Source organism: Danio rerio, chromosome 10, assembly GCF_049306965.1.
Source record: "Danio rerio strain Tuebingen ecotype United States chromosome 10, GRCz12tu, whole genome shotgun sequence".
NCBI lineage: Eukaryota > Metazoa > Chordata > Actinopteri > Cypriniformes > Danionidae > Danio > Danio rerio.
The window spans coordinates 9,929,706-9,949,010 of NC_133185.1; the positions used below are offsets into that span (position 1 = coordinate 9,929,706).

General features: G+C 34.6%; 1 protein-coding gene across 2 annotated transcripts in view; it reads right to left on the minus strand.

The window, feature by feature from the left end:
- mrrf (mitochondrial ribosome recycling factor) overlaps window positions 1-19,305 on the minus strand; it is a 43,412-nt gene that overhangs the window by 22,278 nt on the left and 1,829 nt on the right. Inside the window, 4 exon segments of one of the 2 annotated variants that reach the window (NM_001002174.1) lie at window positions 6,977-7,129; window positions 7,398-7,585; window positions 7,688-7,739; window positions 19,204-19,262. In NM_001002174.1, coding sequence (NP_001002174.1) covers window positions 6,977-7,129; window positions 7,398-7,569 — 325 coding nt within the window. In that variant the 5' untranslated portion in view covers window positions 7,570-7,585; window positions 7,688-7,739; window positions 19,204-19,262. 2 annotated transcript variants of the gene reach the window in all.

Here is a 19,305-nt window from a genome sequence, read left to right on the forward strand (position 1 = left end):
GTTTTTTATTGTCTTACTGTTTTAAAGGTTTCAAATCTGTTTTTGTCTAATAGATTCTTCCATGTTCGCACTCTTAGGCTTTATTGCAGTCTTTGGGCCTACTCACACTATGCTATCCGAACCATGCCCATGCCCATGCCCAGTTGGAAGAGGTGTGCCAGAGCGCGGTTCACTTGGACGTGTGAGTGCAAAACGTGCCTGAGCCCTGAAACTTTAAGCGAGAAATGACTTTTACGGGACTGTTTCATATGGATTAATCAATCATTCCGATTGAATAATGAACGCAAACTGTCGTAGTTTATTAAAGACGCAAACCCCTCACTGCACGACAGCTGCACCTTCAGCAAACCTCCTAATTCCTGCAGCCTGAGGACTTTATGATTGTTTATGAGCGTTTAAAGTGGCTGATCTGTTCGGCGAAGTGTTTGACTCTGTGTCACTGCATATCAAATGACTTAAACAATAGAACTAAAGAGATCTCCACTGTGCTGAGCGAAATCGATTACTGAACAGCGCATCATCGATGACATAGGCGTGCACAGGCCCGAATGTAATGTGAGTGCGGGCCGTCAGGGGAGACGGGAGAGAGGACAAGCGTGCTTTGGCCCAGTTCAAGGCAATTGTACATAGTGCGAGTATGCCCTTTATCTCAATTGACAGTGAATTTACTTAACTAGTAACATGTACAAAATACAATTCTTTACATGCTGTCATAATTCTGTATACATCATGTATACAGGTCAAGGCTCAGAAAGTTCTTAAAATATAATTTTGTCCTACATTTTTTAAAGGTAAATGAAGGTGTAGGATACATAGGTGGCTGTTAAATGCAGAACTTCTCTATAGAAAAAGCTGAAAAAAAAAAAAAACACCTGCAAGATCTGAAAGAGATCGAATCTCAGCCAGATAAGGAAATGTAATGCAAAAGTAACTCAAAAGTTATATAATGCATTACTTTCCATAAAAAGTAACTAAGTAACGCACTTAGTTACTTTTTTGGGGGAGTAACTCAATTTTGTAATGCATTACTTTTAAAAGTAACTTTCCCCAACACTGATACTCAAAATATGTCCTCTGCATTCAAACCCACAACCTTTGGGTTGCAAGTCTGACCCTTTAACCATTTGCTGGAGCACCATAGGATAAATTAGGAGTTTAGTGCCTGGTTTGGAAACACCACTGTCAAAAAAAGTAGGACACAAAAAAAAAAACAGAAAAAAACAGAAAAAAAAAAAAACATTGCATCTACCTATAACTCTAGGTGGTACTGAGAATTAAACCTCTCAACAATATCTCAACAATAAATGTACAACAGCCCCCTCTCAACTGCAGTTTTCTCACCGCGGCCATTTTAGTTGATTATTTTGTCATTTTGAGAAAATTCTGGATCACATTCAATTACATAATTGACTAAACACTAGGGCTGCACAATTCTGGCTAAAATAAGAATCAAATTTTTTTTGACTTAAAAATAAAGATCAGGATTTTCTCAAGATTTCGTAGATGTAAAATAAAGGAATTTGAGTAGGCTATTATTATTGTTATTTCTCAAACATATGGACTACTTTTGGTTAAACTGCTAAAGTTTGTATGTACTTGTGATGGTGGACCTGAATCAGCATTAAATATGTCCTGGTCATTATGCACAGTAAAGTGATCAGAAGTCTACCGCAAATATATCATCATTACAGGAAGAGAAAAACAACATTTCTGGCTGAATTACCTTATAATTAAAAAAAACAGTATGTGACCCTTTCAACACCATTTGGAGGTGTCCACGTTGTTGAACAACACACATAAAACAATGACTTGTGCAACAGTCTTTATGCTTCTCTCCTAAACTTAAAAATGTCTGAATCGTTGAGAAGCTGGATTAAGATCGTGTAGGGACAAAATTGACAGTGTTTTGGTCTCAAATATTCAATACTTTTGAAAAAACTTTTAACAGATCAGCCACTCCAAACCCTCTAACAGCACTCCAACTTCATATGACAAATGGATAAAATAATTTTGTTTGTGATTAAAATTAGAAAAAAATAATAATAAAGTTTTCATTAAGAGGGTCTTTAAAATCTGTTTACAAAACTTGGAAACCCTTGTTGAATTATATTGACATTATTTATATTGAAGCAGCAGAGGAATAAAGTTTTTTTTATTATGTTTTTATTAATATTTATTTAATACCTTTGTAGTTAGTTTTATGTTGTTGTTTATATATTTATTTTATTATTATTATTTTTTTTTTACATTTACTGTGTTATTTTATAACTATATTGTTTTTCTGATAGTCACTGGTTCTTAGTTGTGAAAGCAGAACAGTGTATTACTAATGCGCAGCCCTACTAAACAACTATTTTAGAAGTAAATATGTTCAATAACTGTATACTGCTCTATTTTGTACGCTTTTACCCTTAAATGAACATTGCAGAGATTTTCAGATTGACTTGCTAGAAATAAAACAACTGAACCCTTGTCCTAGATACGAGGTGTCTGGAAAAATACAAATGTTTTCTCATGAAGCGATGTCCTCTGATGGGAGATTTATCTGGAACAAGAGAAGGCACATTTGTGGAGATCCAAGTGCAAACAGTCTATCCTATAGATGACAGACTGACAGGCCGTAATCCTTGTGTAGTGTGCCCAGACACAAGGTCACCACATTAATCCCCCACTCCACAACCTCCTTCCCTCGGCCAAGGTGATTCTCTTGTCCTTCATAATAAACTTGCTGCTTAATTAAATCCAGATGATACTATCATTTGCTCGAGAACTTCATGCCATCTTTCCATATTCACTCTTGGTCCTGGATCAAGGAGCAGGGAGGGAAGGACTGCAAAGGTCAGGAGGTGAAAGGGAAGAACATGGACTGTACAAGTCCCAAATGCCCAACTGTGCGGTCTTTAGGGACTGGACTGGAATGAATAGGGTCAACCTGGACGTACTCCAGGAAGTAGGATCGCAAACAGTGACCCCACCTTGTGGAACAATGGTCATGACCAGAACGTCCAAAGGTGGATCGGTGTGCATTGATCCTCATGGGAGGACGAGGCAACACAATACTCTTTTAGCCTCGCGTAACCTCTGTGACATTGATAATGTGGATCAGGGCTCTTCAACTCCAGTCCTGTCCTTATGAGTTTCACTTGAAACTTAACCAAACATAGCTGTTCTTGAACTAGAACAGGCTAATCAAGGTGTTCAGAATTGTTTGTGAATAGCAGAGAGGTGGGTTACATTAGGATTGACACAAGTCTGCAATCTCTGACACTTTAAATTCTGATTCTTTTTGACTAGAGTTCACTGATGAAGATGATAACATCAAATGCCATGAGGTTGTGTCACTTTTTACTGAATACAAAGTAAGTTTATACTAGAGTATGTGCAAGAAGTCTGATCACCTAAGAAAGGATAATCTGTGAATTCAGTTTGTTAATGGTCTCAGAATTGAAATTTATTTCTGTGAATCACTTCAGACTAATTTAAAAGTAGATTTATTTAAAGGGCACCTAAGTTACCGCTTTTTTCAGATTTAATATAAGCCTTTTGCGTCTCTAGAATGTGTATATAAGGTTTCAGATCAAAATACCCATCAGATTTTTCATTATACCTTTTACAAGATGCTGTTTTATACTGATTTCCAGCAGGAGGTGGTTTTGTCGTACTGCGCCTTTAAGCCGAGTCTTTCCCGCCCACTATTTCTACATGCCTCCTCCCTCAGCTGCGTCAGACAACAGACAGACATAAAGGAAGAAGGTCTCACGTAGCGTTTGTGAGATACTACAGTAAGAACAAACCTTTACTAATCAGTATTGTGAAGTTGCATTGATGAGTCACACACAATATCGTTACAAAGTTAACGCGCGCGTGCGCACACACGCACACACACACAGGCAGGCAGGCAGGCAGACAGACAGACAGACAGAGCGCGCTTAGCTTAGTTAAGGCTAACCTCCAGTACAGTGTGGATATCTGTTATGCTAATGTACAAAATAAACCTGATTTAACTTCCACAAACCGGGATTGAAGCGTCTTCTTTTATAATTGTTCTGACACGCGGCTGTGCTGATGAAGTAAAGCTGAAGTAAAACGCTGTAATTAATTACACGCATACTCTGTTTTAAAACACTTTAAACATGTGAAACTTACTCTTAATCACATTTGATGATGATTGCTGATCCTAGCGAACAGAACAGAGCTTTTATTCCCGGTTGCTTTGAGTATGTCTGTCTGGTCTTGTTGACATATACACGTGACTACCGGAACATGTTAATGCGCGCAGCTGTCAATCAATTCGGTGGGCGGGGGGATCACACACCTACGTAATAGTGCGATAGATTTGAAAACAGCTCCAATTGGCCGACCCTTTTTTTGTAGTTAAATTGAAAAAAAAAGGAATGGGTGTGTTCATATCACCCCAGTATGACGGTCTATACACTATACCAACACACAGATCTGTCCAAACAGCTTGAAAAGTAGATTTTTTACCATAGGTGCCCTTTAATAGTTTGATGATAACGGAGTAATAAAAACATGAAAAGATAATAAAAGTATTATTTTAAAGAATATATTACTGCATTTTTTACTGAATTTAAAATTGTTTATACTTTATACACTGTAAAAAGCAACAGCTGCTTTCACTAACAAAATTAAGAGCAGTTAACTTATTATGAATAAGTTTGTTCACCTTACTACATTTAAACAAGTAGTCCCAACTTTTTAGCACATTATGTGTTAAACTAAATAGTTTCAAGTAATCTTGACCTGCAATAATTTGTATTTACAACTTTTGTATGGTCATGTGTTACCTTAAAAAAAATTGAGGAAACCAATTGTGAGCATAACCTAAAACAGTTTGTTTTTACAACTTCTTGATAAAGTAAAGGTGACACTGTGGCGCAGGAGGTAGCGCTGACGCCTCACAGCCAAAAGGCCACTGGTTCGAGCCTTGGCTGCATCAGTTGGCATTTCTGTGTAGAGTTTGGATGTTCTCCCTGCGTTCGCGTGGGTTTCCTCCGGGTGCTCCGGATTTCCCCGCAGTCCAAAGACATGCAATACAGGTGAATTGGGTAGGCTAAATTGTCCGTAGTGTATGAGTGTGAATAAGTGTGTGTGGATGTTTCCCAGAGATGGATTGCAGCTGGAAGGGCTTCCGCGGTGTAAAACAAGCTGGATAAGTTGGCGGTTCATTACGCTGTGGCGACCCCGAATAATAAATGGACTAAGCTGAAAAGAAAATGAATGAATAATAAAGTTAATTTCAGTACCGTATATGTTTTTTGGATCTAGTTACATACAATTTATGAGTTCTGCTTACTAATTTAGGTTTACAGTACCGTACAATATTTAGACAACAAAAATGTTTTAGGTATGTTTTAGAAATGGAGGAAAAACTAGTGGTGGTTTGACAGGAGCACCCGTGTCTGTTTCTTGTTTCATACAGAAAGCTAAAAAAGAAAGTTGAGGAGAAATTGCTAATTCCCTTCAAATTCAATTCCCAGGTGAGCAAATATGTACATTTTCTACCTCATTCAAGGGTTCTTTCTCGTTATGTAGTTAATAACAAAAGATATACTACATGTTTTTGGCTGTAAGATGTAGTTTGGACGAAGTTGTCAGCAATTCTTCTTATTGTGAAGTCAGGCAATGTGAAAGTAAAAAAATGTAAATTACATTTTATAATTCCAGTAATTAGTTTATAATCAAATTATTTAATTTATAATTCAGGTAATTAGATTCTTATGAAACTATTTAAATTATTCTCACCCTAAAAGGGGCAGGGCCGGAAGTCATTGATCATTTTGACAGTAGCAGTAACTCTCTCTTTTACTTATTTAAAAGTACAAACGGTTTTAAGTTTTGCTCACTTAAAACTACTCTGTAAACACTACTGCACTTAGAAATTTTAAGGCAATCGGTTTCCTCAATTTTTTAAGGTCAACTTATTACATTTTACAGTGTACATTTGTAAGAAAATACTTATAAAATATTATAATTATTTATTTGTTTTTATGAAAAGGTGTATATATTTTTTTCTTGCTTTGACAGTACTCAGTGGCAACCCCCAGAAATTTTTTTAGGGGTGGCCAGAAGCAGCCGCATCAAATTTTGGGGTGGCACACAAAAAATGCTAAATTCAGTGTAATGTTATGTTTTTGTTTCTGGTAAATGAAATAATATGGTTTTAATTCATTTAAATAATTACTCTTAAAATAATAAAATGTATTCCTAAAAAAATAAAAAAATAAATAAAAAAATATATATACAATAGTTTTAAGTTTAAAAACATTTTTTCATACATACATATATATATACATACATACATATATATATATATATATATATATATATATATATATATATATACATATCAGGTATTTTCACATACTTTTAGTGTACAGCATACAGTATATGACATGTCTAAAATTAATGAAGGAATTAATAAAACAAACAAGTGAACAAAATGCATTGTTTATATACACTTACTTTACAGACTCTAATAACATCATCTATATTCCTTTTTGAGCAACATTATTAATACAGCTTCTTTTATTAATGTACCTTAAGGTAAATATTAAATTACCACTGCTGTCTATTGCAGGCGTGTGCGTGCTGTCAACGACGATTGGTGAGGGGGAGGGGCAGTGAGCTTCGTTAGTGTCATCAGGCAATAAACAAAAATTTTGTGGCTGCTCGTTATTTATTTATTTATTAATATATTGTGAATTTATGAATAATATCAACAGCAAAATCATATTAGGGTGGCCAGGGGGCGCCCCTGACAGTACTAAACCTTCAACCTATCAGTTGCAGTTCATTCTATTTCACTTCCTTCCATACTAACGTCATTACTGATCAAACGCTATAACTCATGTTTGAGGCTTGCATGTTGCCAAAGTTGCAATTGAACCTTAACCCAAGCATAACTGTGGCTTCAGGTTAAAGGGACGGGGTAACAAGTCAAAGTCTAGTTCCTGACCTGGTGATGTGCGAACGCTGAGGTTGCGGCTGAAATCTTCTTTCAGAGCAGCCAGAACAGCAGCCATGTCTTCCTTCACCTCCTCCAGGCTGATAATATCCTCCACCAAAGCTGCATTGATGTTCACTTTAGCTGTCTGCCCTTTTGCCTTTGCTAACAAATAAAAAAAGCAACAAAGAAGAAAGAAACATTAATGTCTTCTTCAAAAGAAAAGCTGGAGATAGAAATGAAAGACAGTGACCAGCATGCAGGCTGATTGTCTTAACATTTACAAATGAAAGCAGGATTTGGGCTTCATATGGGCTCCAAATCCACTTGAGCACTGCTACAGAAAACAAACACAACATCCACTCGAACCCCCATGCTGGATGGTCTTTGTTGTGGTTCTGTGAGGGATAAGTAGCTGTGGTGCTCCACTCACCTTTACTCTTCTTTGTGGCATAATGACGGGCGTAATTCGGCAGAGCCACGGGACACTGGCTCACTTGAGGCAGAAAGGAGACTCTTGAACTGGTCAGTCGTGGGATCCTAAAAACTGATGGCAGAGATCGGTACAATACTGGCCGCAGGAGGTTCAGATGACTCAAGGCCATGTCTGTGGTAACTAGACTAAAACAATGGAGGGAAGATGATTGAAAGCAACTGTAGAAATGAACTTATATTAAATATAGATTTGAGATATTTCATAAGAGCAAGTAGAAAACGAAAAACCTTTGGAGATTGGATGAAGTTTAATAGTGCCACCAGGGGGCGCTTTTAAATTCTAGAAAAGACCCAACAAAGAGAAGCACACCATCAGATTTGTTAGTTGAACTGAACTAAAAATAATTATATTAATAATAATGATAATAGAGAGAGAGATATTCACAATTTAAAGATATAAAACAGTGTTTAAATTAACATTGTATAAATCAAAATACCAAGATAAATACAAAAAAAAATCTCATTCCTAAATTATTGGTTATAAAACCAAAAATCATATTTATGTACGTATATACAGTAGTAATTGATTTTATGTATATATTGAGTGAGTTTAGGCTTTGATTAGCAGATGAAAAACAGATGCAATTATAAATTGGTTTATAGTATCACATATATATATATATATGTGTGTATATACACATACACACACACACACACACACACACACACACACACACACACACAAAAAAAATATCCAAATTAGTCAAATATGAATATTATATTCTTCACTGAATATATAGTCAAATAATATAGTCAAATGTTCTCGATAGTTCCTTTTAGTCCACCTCCCAATATCTATAATGTTGTAATTCGTTGAGAGACATGAATCAGGATATACAGTTAAAGTCGGAATTATTAAACCCCCTTTGATTTTTTTCTTATATACATTTCCCAAATGATGTTTAACAGAGCAAGGAAATTTTCACAATATGACTGATAATATTTTTTCTTCCGGAGAAATTAATTTTTTATTTCAGCTAGAATAAAAGCAGTTTTTAATTTTTTTAAAAACAATTTTAAGGTCAAAATTATTAGCCACTTTAAGCTATATATATATATATATATATATATATATATATATATATATATATATATATATATATATATATATATATATATATATATATTTCGATAGTCTATAGAACAAACCATTGTTATACAATAACTTGCCTAATTACCCTATTAAGCCTTTAAATGTCATTTTAAGCTGTATAGAAGTGTCTTGAAAAAACCTAGTAAAATATTATGTGCTGTCATCATGGCAAAGATAAAATAAATCAGTTATTAAAAAAAGAGTTATTAAAACTATCATGTGTAGAAATGTTTTGATCTCCCTTAAATAGAAATTGGGGAAAAAATAAACAGGGGAGCTAATAATTCTGACTTCAACAGTATATCTCGACAATGCTGCCTTCGTTGTAAGTTTATACATATATCCAATTTGTTTATAATCCACCAGGTGAAAACTGTCATTCTGAAAAGTAATAGCACAACTCTCCTCAAGCTGCTTGATTTGCTGTATCACTCATGTCCGTAGCACAAACAGTGCTCAGTTTAATACTCAGGGTTAAAGCAAAGATCCTCAATCCTGGTCCGGGAGTTCCACCAACACTGCACATTCGAGATGTCTCCTTAATCAAACACATCTGATTTAACTCATCGACTCATTAGTGGACACTCCAAGTTCTGTAGTTTGTGTTTTTAGGAGCATAAATCTTCAAATTGAGGTTGTTTATCTGCATGGTGGACTGAAACAACAGTGCTGTTCTGCTATTTTAAGACATTTTGGCTTTTATTAAATTAAGCAATGTGCATTTTTGATATTGAAATTATGTTTCAACTAGGTAAAATGCTCATTTTCGATATCAGGAATTAGATTTTTTTACTGATAAAAATGTTCATAAAAAATAATGTTACTGCTCTGCGGTTCAAAGCCGAAGCAAAATGAATGAATGAAATCATCACTCTCAGAAATAGGATTATCAGGGTTTAAAATCGTCAGAAAGTGATATCAGGAAATAAACTTTATCTTCTAAAACACATAAAACTTCAAAACTTCATATCAACAACTGTTTTTCACTACTTAAATGTCAACATAGGATACCATTAAAATTAATTTTCGGAACGTTTTCGTAGGTGAAATTCAGAATCAAAAATACAATTCCAACCAGTAACAGTTTTTTTTATTTAGATATCAATATTGGTTATTATGAATGCAGATGAAACATGTTAAAATACATTTACAGTTAACAAGAACATTTACATTTTAATTATCAACATTTTATAGGGTTGGCGAATGAAAAGAATCGCAAACGCGACTAAGCAAGGATAAGATTGTCACGCACATTTAGTCAGGGAAGCCCTGTTGTTTGATCAATAGTAAATTTCCAGAGGCCAGAGGGTACTCTCACCCGAAAAAGCCAAACACCCATGAATAAGAAACCTAGGAAACAATGTTCCATTATAAACAGAAGATTTAATCACTTTCACTAACTACGTTTACATGGACATCAGGAGTTGAATTTTTTGCTTTAATCTGAATAAGGCAATAATATGATTAGGTGTTTAAATGCATTGCTTTTTAAATAATCCTTTCATAATCCTGTTTTACATGCTATAGATTTGACTGCGTCACCACGCTATCCACATTTCCTTCGGCGTTTCATGTACTTTCAGGTGATTCATTTTTAATTTGTCGACTTTAACTGCAGTTTGGCACTTTCACTTTCATTGAGGAACATTTCATGCATGCCCCTCGTGACAAACGAGATATTGGATGTTAGTATGCTGGAAGAGTGTTGTTTTGATGGAATTTGATACCACACGCTGTATAGGAAAAAACACTCCGCATTTTGCAGTGCAGGTGTCTGTGGTCCATCACTGACTCATTAGCTGCAGAGAATAGTGTCAAACAGCCGAGTGTGTATGGAATATTCAGTCACAAAACGCAGAGAAAATCCTACACGACGGTAATAGTTTGATTCTGGTGTTTACATGTCTGTACTGCACTTCGATTAAAATCAGTATACTCCACATGTCTTAATTTGATTTCTGTTTAGTTATATTGGTTTAATCAAATTAAATAAATCAAAAAATGATGTTTACATGGTAGACTCTTAATCAGAGTATTGTCCTAATCGTATTAAAATCAGATTATTGGTGTCCATGTAAACGTACTCATTTATTCACTGTAACAAATAATCTCACGACTGCAGAATTATTTCAGAGAATAATTTACTTCAACACTAGACTGAAGTTATGAAGTGAGTTTGGAGTAAAAAAATTACACATGATATTATCACATTTTCTTCACAGTTAATTGAGAAGCTACGCAAACAACTGTCATTATCTCAAAAATTATTATCTCAGTGTCATTATCACCTGATTTAGATTTTGAATGCAGTTTTGTCTAGCTTGACACTGAACTCCAGCTTTATATATAAATGCTGCTCTGTAAAAAAGCATGTGCTGGAGATTTACTATTTATTTTGCTTTACTTGGCTCAACAATAAGGACTGCCTGATGGCCCAGGGCCAGTGTGAGAGATGCTCGGGACAGTAGACAGAATTGTTACTGGCCCGATCAGGGCAGTGCTGCCTTGTCACTAAATTTTAATAGACGGCAACATGACCGTGACATTAAATTATGAGGCTAAAGGAAATGTCTGTTTCCAACTTTGTGGAAACCTTTAAATAGGTATAGCATGACAAAAAAAAAAAAAAAATAGGTGATGTTTTGCTTAGTTTGCCGTCACTTTTAAGTCAGCCACCTTTTGTTTTGCAATAAAATGCGTGCACGTTTTCCATACTGCTATATTTTACTGCTAAATATTTTTCAAATATTTCTATTCTACAACTACTGACATTATTTTCATTCATTCATTTTCTTTTCGGTTTTGTCCCTTTATTAATCTGGGGTTGCCACAGTGGAATGAACCGCCTGACATTATTTCGTGAAACGTTATTTAATATATGTGGCTAACTTTTTTATTTCTTTTATGGGGCCAGTGAAAATTTTGGCAGGGCAAGTAAAAATCTGAACCACTGGTATAAATCGGGCCAGTAGAAAAAATCCTTAGCGTTGAACCCTGAATACTGTTTAAGCAGCTGATGCTTCACAGGCTTCTTGCCAGTAGTCCCTGGTTAAGCTTTTTATGCACTAAAACAGCACAAACATCTTTATAATATACATATTATGGCTGCACGACATTTTTATCATCTATTTATTTTTTTCTGCAATATATATTACGATAAAAATGTCACTAAATTTGTTTACTAACTATTTGGAAAGAATTGATCATTTTAGATAGATTGGGTGATTACATTGATGATTACATTGATCTATAGGAGAGTCTATAAGCATAAAATATAAGAAACGATCTATGAGCAAAAATAAATGAAATACACAAAAAGATACTAATTAAATTAAGAAAAAGCATTTTATTGTTTTCTAAGGAGTCAAACTGTACTTAGGTATACAGTAATTGAATAATCAAATGTAAAATAACATTACATAGTCTTTGTTTTATAAACAATTCAGTAAAATCAATCGTTATTTTTTAAAGTTACAAATGGTACAATTTGTTATGCCTGAATGTTTTTAAAACCCTCACACATTCACAGGCCTCAAAAAACACTTGCGAAATGACAAATTATAATTCAGAAATGATTTATTGTAATTATAAACCAGACTCAACATTGTGTATAATTGTGATGTGCTATTGTGAATGATCACATTGCGATAGCGATGCTAAAACAATATATTTTGCAGCCCTGATACATATAAATTACTCTAACAGGCTTTACTGACCAAATGTGCATGAAAGTACATAATGCATTTATTGATGTCAAAAATACAAGAAATACAAAGCTTATATGTGAAAATGCAATTTCAACTACCAAGAAATCAATTCTTGATCACAAAATTTAAATCTCAAATTTAATATCAGAATAGGGTTGGTCGATCTTGACCAATTTGGCATTGTACAATGTCTAATGTAAAACATTGCGATTGACAATCGTCGTCAGTGGTGATTTAGTTATTTATGAATAATTAATTCATGACAAATTAATTATTTGTAGCCTGCCCTTTCAACTACCTGACCCGCATGGTCTTTGTTTTACCCATAACCAAATCATAAATAAATAAAGATAAGTTACACACAAGTTACCACCTGTCAATCACTTGTTCTGCGGAACTCTGGCATGACAGGCAGAGTGATCTTTCGATATAATGGCGTCGAGAAACTTGGTTGGTAAAAAAAAGGTGCACAACCAACAGGAACCATCCAACAGTATCTGAGTTTATGCTAAAATTACTAAGTACAAGCGTGAAAGCGAAAGATTGAAGCAGTGTAATGATGCTGTGACATGTTACCTGATAGTTTTAATAGACCAAAGAGTCGTTAGATAGAGACAAGATTAATTAAACATCATAACAACCATAGTGAGACGCGATTCAGTGGTACATCCTTGATAAACTGTCTGACGTGCACTGCTCTCTGGGGTTTTGTGCTCAAAGCACCCGCTGACTGCTGGAGCTCAGACAAATGTGTGTGTGTGTGTGTGGTCACATGATGTGCCTTTCATCAGTATAGTGTGGATGTAGTGTAGTTTTTGTTCTAAAATGCCATTTTAAAATTAAGACATATTAGTGTAAACAGGGCAGTGTGTATTTTTCGTGAGCGGGTTGCTGCTGCGAAGGGAGCAGGGTGGAGGATTGCGATGCCGGCTCAGAATCTTAATGTCTATCGGCCATCGGCGATGGAGGATGACATCGTCTATCGATCCAACCCTATTCATGTGCGTGATGATGTCATTAGTGAAACAAAAAAATCTGCCTTTTTACCATTAAAAAAGTAATCCCGAATATCAAAAATTGTTACTAAATAAATTCCTTATTCCTCATATCAGGAATTAGCACTTGAACTAATAAAACTAATCATTGATATCAAGAACACATATTCTTTAAATGAATAAAAGTGAAAAACAGCTTGCCGCAGTTCTGCAGGTGCTGCAATAGGTTTGCTCACGGCTTGCTTGCACCTCTGTCATTGCTTCTTTGTTATGTCTAGCGTGAGGTTTCCTTCTAGTCAAAATACAGCCGGGTTTCTGCTTTTTCCAAAGGACAGCGACTGAAACAAGTTTGGCCGTGTGTTTTTACAGTTGCTGTGATAAAGATAACTCAATGGCACGGGTCTAAAATATGCACGAGACGCGATTTTTATCGGCTGTTGATGATGCATGTTGCAGGTTCAATAGGAGTCGCAGCTGCTATGGTTAAGCACAGATCAAAAAATGAAAAGCGTGACTTCTTGTCATCCAAAGGATATGGGAGTTGTCCGACACGGTGTTTTGGTCCACGGGGTGTGGATGGAGAACAGGTGATGGCAGTTTTTAGAAGAGACGTCAAGCAGAAAAACAGTTGCACAGGTGGTCTGTGGGTTACAGTGCGCCGCCATTTGATTTTTACCGGTAGGAATGAAAACGTTTGGAAAACCCTCATTGCGTGAGCTCACCTCATGAAAGAAATGTTTACAGTGTAAACTCTTAAAAAGTTCTTACTATAAAAACTGAAACAGTGTTGCATATCTGTTTGGTTACGGTAATGTAAACCAGTGGTTGGATTTTGTGATCTATAGGCCACTGCTTTTTCTAGACTTTTTAATGAAAAGCATAGCTCACCAAGAGTAATATCATGTCATTATTGGAAAACCTTGAAATGCAGTTACAAGATTTTGGCATTAAGTCTAGAGACATTGATGATTCTGGACATGAATGCAACCTTAGAGATGTAATGGAAATGATTGTATCTACACTTCCTGGCCAGTTTATTAGGTACATCTGTTCAACAGCTTATTAACACAAATATCCAACCAGCCAAACACACGGCAGCAGCTAGACATAGGGAAGCTGACATGGGGAAGAAGGGTCAATAAAAGGTATAGTTCACCCAAAAATGTAAATTCTGTCATTATTACTCACAGAGAACACAAACTTTGATATTTTTGCTAAAATCTGGGCATTGTGTGATCCCAGGGCCGGAGTGGGACTCCTTTTCAGCCCTGGAGTTTCAAGCATTAGCACGGCCCACCTCAGTTCACGAGGTGGAGGCGCTCTTTGAGCTCGCAGATGTCCAAGACAGTTCTAGGAGAAAAAAATACCTAACCACTTTGTTGATGGACATTGGCTAAGAGATTTTAGATTGACCAAAACAACATTTCAGGTGTTGTGCGATGTTGTCGCTCTGCTGGTTTGTCCATCAAAAATTGTCAACTTACATGAGAATTTTTTGATGATTGCAGAATGCTGGAATTTATTTGGTAAATGTGTTACCATCATAGTTCATGTGCAATTTCTTCTTATTGAATAAAAAGTTTATCCTACTTTATTCTTTGTTTTTCATTAAGCATTTTTATGTATAGTCCAAAATGCGCATACAAATAGGTGGATGGAAACTTACCTAATGACAAGCTATACTTTCTCCAAACTCACGTCATAAAATGTGCAGGACAATTGCAGCTTTGCTCCTTTGTGTTTGCAATTTCATTTTGATTAATCACCCATATCTAATCCAGGTCTGTATGAGATGCACAGTGTTCTTGGTTTGGAACAACATGAGGGTGAGTAAATAATAATAGAATATGAATTTTTGAGTGAACTTTGAGTGTCCCATTAAGCAACTTTAAATGTGGAATGAGTGTAGGTGCCAGACAGGCTTGTTTAAGAATTTAGGAAACTACTGATACTGAGTTTTTTCACACACAGCCATCTCTATGGTTTACAGAGAATGGTCAGAAATAAGAGAAAATATTTAGTGAGTTGCAGTCTCCATGGAAAATGCTTTGGCAGCGCCATTGGTCTGAGGTGAACTTTTGGTTTAAGCTAACAAAAAGACAAAAAAAATCTTCTTTTCAGTTATAGCTACTCTGAACACACAGCACAATAAACCTGGAAGCAGGTGAGCTACAGCAGCAGAAGAAGAGCACACCAGTCATACTCTTGTCTGCTAATACTGCAAACTAAGGTTAAAATTCACAAAATTGGCCTACGGAAAACTGAAAAAGTTCGCCTGGTCTAAAGAGTCTTGCTTACTGCTGCAACATTCCGGCAGAAAAATGTGTCACGTCATAAAGCTCAAATAATCGCAAAATAAAACAACAGTGAGTTCAATACACTCAAATAACCTCCACAATGACCATATTTTATACCAATAGAGCAGCTTAGGATGTCACATAGTGTAAATAATTTGTCACAAAATAAGAATGCCAATGTCTTTGTGTATTTTATCCTTGGTAGTATTTTAAAATATGCATGAATCAGTTTTATTGGACTTGTTTGTATATTTTTGTTAAATTGTCAAAAAAAGAAAACAAAAAATGTGAATAACGTTTAACAAATTTGCAAAAATGTCAGATAGAAACTTATAATATCAAATTGATAATTTGACCATTTATAGACAATCAATAATCACAACTAGTGGTGCAATTATCTGTAATATACACTGTATATATGAGCAATATCACACTCGTAGTATTGCGATGTGGCTGTGGCTCTTTCACCATTCATTCACATCTGCAGCTGACCATCAGGACAGCAGAAATCGTTACTAATTCACCACCGTCATTTTAGAGCTAGTATTTGATTGATTCTACAGCGTAATGTCTAAAGTCATGACAAAACAGGTGATTTTGCTGACATTTCAAGATTATGAGGCTGAACGTGACATGAAATGCCATCCGTCTACAGAGATTTTCCAATATTTCTCTGTTGGAATCAGGATTTCACAATAATTAACCCTGAAAAAATTAAAGCAAAGCAATCATACCAGAGTACGGTTGTGTTTGCGATTAGGAAAAAGGCTAAGCACGCTAAACACATTTAGGCATTTCTTCTTTCTTTCTGTTTACTGAACTAGTCTGCAGTAACAAAAACAGGAGACTAATTTGAAATAAGCCAACCAAAAAGTGACTCTGGGTTTAAAGATTGGCCAACACAAAATTCACATATTCCTAATTTGGGAGTCCCATCTCACACTCAATACACTACAATTACTATAGTATAAATACAGCACTACAACATACAAATGAGAAAGACTGACTTAGAAGGTCATTTACCAGTTTAATAATGATTTGATCAGGTATTGTTTAAAATTATGCTAAGTTTTTCCTGCTCTAAGGACTTATTATGCGGTCTTTGTCTTGTTGACAGAGCTGTGTCTTAAAAATTAAAATATTAATAAAATTAAAAATAGGCACTTTCTGAATAAGGGCACTTTTAGCCTTGTGAAGTTGAGTTTAAAAAAAATGTGTTCAAAATTGAGTTTAAACAATTTGTCTAGTTTTAAGATCTGTAAGAGGACAAACATAGATAAGAAGAGAATAGTTTTTTTTCCCATTGTGAACTGAACAAATGTCAATTCCACCACATCTCAATATACAGCTTATTCCAAAATGAAATAAATTATGGCAGTCAAACACTCACTACATTTACATGGAAATTAGCAATCAAATTATTTGCTTTAATCTAATGAAGACAATAATATGATTAAGGTATTTACATGATTTTCTTTTTTAATGTTCCTTTCATGATGCCGTTTTTTACATGTTATAGCACATAATTAGATTAACGTCATTGCGTCACCATGCTATCCGCATTTCCTCTGGAGTTTCATGTATTTGCATGTGTTTTATTTTTAATTTGTGGACTTTAACTGCAGTTTGGCATTTTCTTTTACCAACATTTCATGCACGCACTCTGAGTACTCTGAGCACTCTAATCAGAGTATTGTCTTAATTGCATTAAAATTAAATTATTGGTGTCCATGTAAACATAGTCATTGTCTATGATCATTATTGCATCTAGTTTAACCAATCTTTCCGTTAAAAAAACGTTTAAAAAACGTGTGTGGTGATGGAAATGACAGTGGTGGAAATGACATTTCAACAGTTTATTGTGAAAAATGAAACTAGCTTCACTAATTAGCTTTGAATTGACACTAGCCTTTCGTGTTTACAAAACACCCTTATTTGCCTTATTTTTGTTTGGTTTTTAAAAAACATCTTTGAAGGTACAACATGTTTAAAAATGAAGAAGAATAAATGTATTTCCTTATCAAGCAATATTACCACAACCTTCTTACAACAATACAACCTTAATTCTTCTTCAAGTGTTGTTAATAAAAATTTAAATTCCCTTCATCTTGAACATGTTCTCAGATGGCATTTTTAATTTTCATAGAAACCATCTAAATAATCTTTTCCACAAACTTTTTAAGGCAACATTACAATGTTGTGGTGGAAATGACACTGATACTGTGCGACAGCTATATTTTGTATAAAAAAATAATATTGATAATAGTCTCACATAAATAACTATAAAATGTTTAAATTATTTCACTAGTGCCTAATTAAGATGCATTAATAGATACCAGATAAATAATATTTTAAAATGTTAACGTTTAAGTTTAAAACTCTGGGTGCGACAAGGTGAAAGCAGTGATTTTCTACCTTTTTTGAGGGTAGTAAAAATTTTTTAAGTAGGTTTATTGTTAGATTGACAAAGAAAGAGGAATTTGAACAAAATTATATATATATATATATATATATATATATATATATATATATATATATATATATATATATATATATATATATATTATTGGATATATGGTCAAAGGACAAAAAAGTGCCCATAGTTGAAGAATTATCCATAAATAAACTGCATAGTTGCAATCTAAACAACTACATTCTCATTTACATTTACATTTAGTCATTTAGCAGACGCTTTTATCCAAAGCAACTTACAAATGAGGACAAGGAAGCAATTTACACAACTATAAGAGCGACTAAAAAAGCCTCAAAAGTACATTATATTGTCCCACAGCTGCAATACTTGTCGAAATGTAGTGAGTTTATTGATCTGCTGTCACTCAATGTGGGCGGAGTAATACAGAAAGGTAAGGAGGCTGTATGTGTTCTGAAATTACTAAATATCACAGGGCTATCAGCAAATCAGATTCGAGATCCAGACAGAACCAGACATTACTTACTTTATAAAGCTGGTTGAAAATGTTTAATTTTCTAGTGTCCTATCATTTCTTATCTTTAAATTATTATTAGGTTTAAAAATATATATTATCTTAAATTATCTTTATTGTTATGTTAAATCATTTTTAATTAAAAATACCATGTAACATACTGTTCCTGTTTAAAGATTAGCTAATGCATACCCTGTGGTAATGATCTATCATTAATGAGAAAAGCACTAAAAGATAATTAAATAACTGAAGAAGAATCTGTGTTAGTAAAAGTGAAATCTTTTTTATCCTGTAAGGCAACCTGACAGAACACGATGGTCCATAAACTGTATTAATATCATATTCTCTAACTAAAACACTTGCATTTGCATTAATGTATGCACTGTGTTATAAAACTAAGGTCCCAAGCATTCTCTATGAATACTTTGATGAGAATTTGACATTTTAATATTTGTACAACAAAAACAACGCGATGATTTCAACTCAAGTGTGCTTTTCTACCAAAAGTCCAATACAATTGTACTCCAATCATCTGTCAACTAACGAAAACCAAAGAAAAATGTAAAATGAAAGCTACATCTTGAGCAAATATACTGAAGCCCAAACCACACATCGCTACAAAACAGACAGAACGTGTACGAATATATAGTGTAATCATACAATTGATTAACATGTAATATAAATTAATATATGTAATTCATACATACCACTCTCATGCAGAAAAATATATCTTAGCAAGCATGCCTTGCATTACAGTCCCTTTTTGACAACATGGGCAACTCAAGGGCACATGTCACTACATTCAGTGT